Source organism: Zeus faber, assembly GCF_960531495.2.
Source record: "Zeus faber genome assembly, chromosome: 1".
Lineage (NCBI taxonomy): Eukaryota > Metazoa > Chordata > Actinopteri > Zeiformes > Zeidae > Zeus > Zeus faber.
In genome coordinates this window covers 29764280-29766905 of record NC_137193.1, presented here as the reverse complement: position 1 = coordinate 29766905, position 2626 = coordinate 29764280, and the positions used below count along the sequence as shown (strand labels likewise).

General features: G+C 46.5%; 1 protein-coding gene across 1 annotated transcript; it reads left to right on the top strand.

The window, feature by feature from the left end:
• Positions 1–436: 436 nt before the first annotated feature.
• LOC307245765 (putative tubulin polyglutamylase TTLL9) lies at positions 437–2350 on the top strand (the record flags this gene model as incomplete). The annotated part of the gene is made up of 1 exon (XM_080021433.1): positions 437–2350. One exon carries the CDS (start codon positions 437–439, stop codon positions 2348–2350), a length of 1914 nt encoding a protein of 637 aa, XP_079877559.1.
• Positions 2351–2626: the final 276 nt, after the last annotated feature.

Here is a 2626-nt window from a genome sequence, read left to right as displayed (position 1 = left end):
CAGAATTGCATTGATATATTTAATAATAATATAGGCAATAATAATAAGTCCGCACATAAAGGGACCATCAGACAACAACACCCAAAGCACTGAAAATACAAATAATAGAGCCACCAACTTGTATCACTTTAATGATCTCAATATCTTAACTCAACATAGCAAACCATCAATGCCACTTATTAATTATTATTGCCAATTATTAAAAACAAGCAACTAACACAAGACTAGGGTTTGCGAGATGATTGTGGTATGTGCTATTTGGGTGTGGCTATATGGTGGCCTGCGTTGTGGTTCGGGGCTCCCTATCAACTAATGGTTGATATCGTTTAGATTTAACATTGGACACTGATGCTAAACTAAGTATGGACTTACTGCATACTTCAATGTTTAGTTGTATCTGCCATGAAGTGTCTTTTCATCATCAGTAGTTTTAACCATGAACGGAGTGGTGTTGAAGAAAACCCAGGACACTCTGGGGAGAGTGTTAAAGAAAACCCCGCTCACTGAGAAGCTGCTCAGCAAACCTCCATTTAGATACTTGCACGACATTCTGAGCGAGGTGATCACGACTACTGGCTTCATGAAAGGCCTATATGGAGAGAACGAGCTGAAATCTGGCAATGTAAAGGATAAAGACGCGAAAATCACCTTCCTGCAGAAGGCCATAGATGTAGTGGTGATGGTGAGCGGAGAGATACTGTCGGTCAAGCCTTCACGTATCGTGGCCGGCCACGAGCCTGAGAAGACCAACGAGCTTCTGCAGGCCATTGCCAAGTGCTGCCTTGGCAAGATGTCCAGCGAGGAGGCAGTGAAGCAAGTCCTGGCAGAGGAATCCAAATCCCAACTGGAACCCAAGTCCAAAGCTGGCACTTCCCGATCTCAAGACAAGGAGAACAGGGAAGGTCGTGAGCGACACTCTGACAAAGAACAGGAGAGGAGGGAGAAGAAGGAGCTGACAGAGTGCTGTGGGAACCAGGACCGGAAAGACCAGAAGGACCAGAAAGACCAGAAGGACCAGAAGGACCAGAAGGACCAGAAGGACCAGAAGGACCCCGTGCAGCCGAAAGACCAGGGTCAACATGGCCACCAAAAAAGAAGCGAGCGGGATGAAAAAACCTGTGTCCGATATAAATGTGGACTTCTTAACACCATACAGGATGTCCTGCAGCAAAGACCAGGCTGGGTTGAAGTCAAAGATGATGGAGAGTGGGACTTTAACTGGTGTGATGTTTCCTGGTTGAGAGAAAATTTTGATCATTCCTTCATGGAGGAGCATGTCAGAATATGCCACTTTCGCAACCATTATGAGCTGACCTGGAAAAACCTCATGGTTAAAAACCTGAAAAGGTATCGCAAAATCCTAGAAAGAGAAGCTGGCGGAATGGAAGCATCCAGATGTGACTTTTTTCCCCGCACCTTTGAACTGCCCAGCGAATATTACATCTTTGTTGAGGAGTTCAAAAGAAGCCCAGGCAGTACCTGGATAATGAAACCGGTGGCAAGATCTCAAGGGAAAGGTATTTTTCTGTTCAGGAAACTCAAAGACATCACCGATTGGAAAAAGGATGGCTCCCGTCCAGAGGAACAGAAGAATGACACTCCGGTGGAAAGCTATGTGGTACAGCGCTATATAGAAAACCCCTACCTCATCAGTGGTAGAAAATTTGATCTGCGTGTCTATGTGCTGGTAACCTCATACATCCCCCTGAAAGCCTGGTTGTATCGAGATGGCTTTGCTCGCTTCTCAAACACCCGGTTCTCCCTTTGCAGCCTCGACGATCAGTATGTGCACCTCACCAATGTGGCTGTTCAGAAAACAGCACCGGACTACGATCCTGAAAAGGGATGCAAGTGGCAGATACAACAGCTTCGAAGGTACCTGACCGCCAAACACGGCTCAGAGACGGTGGAGGCCGTGTTTACGGACATAGACAATATCTTCGTCCGAAGCCTGCAGAGTGTGCAGAAGATCATTATCAATGACAAGCACTGCTTTGAGCTCTACGGATATGACATTCTGCTGGATCAGAACCTCAAACCCTGGTTAATCGAGGTGAATGCCTCTCCGTCCTTCACAGCGAGCAGCCCAGAGGATTATGAACTGAAGCACCAGCTGCTGGAAGACACACTACACATAGTGGATATGGAGGGAAGGCTGACTGGCAAAGAGAAGAGGGTGGGAGGCTATGACCTCATGTGGAACGATGGGCCCGTCTCCAGAGAGGACACTAGCTTAGGGAGACTGGGTAGCTCCTGTTTCACCGCCAACACCCACCTGGGATGTGTGAACGACCGCAAGAAACAGCTACGAGGTCTTCTAAAGCCCTTTCCTGGCCAGAAGAAGATATGACTGCATACTCATCTTTCCAATTCCCGATCTTGCTGTATTTTTTTTCTTTTTTGCTAGGCCTAATAAAGAATAAAAGAAAAAAATAATTTTAAAAAAGGAGCAAACAGTCTCTACCGGGATTTCACATTGAGTGAAACTAGAGCTTGTGTCAGACACATTAAGAGCCTTCAAGGCATTGAATTGATCTGAAGCTTCTCCCAAATCGAACCGCATGGAACGGACATTCAGCGCGACAGCTTAGACAGTGACGAACAAACTGCGGCTGGAGTGTGTTAC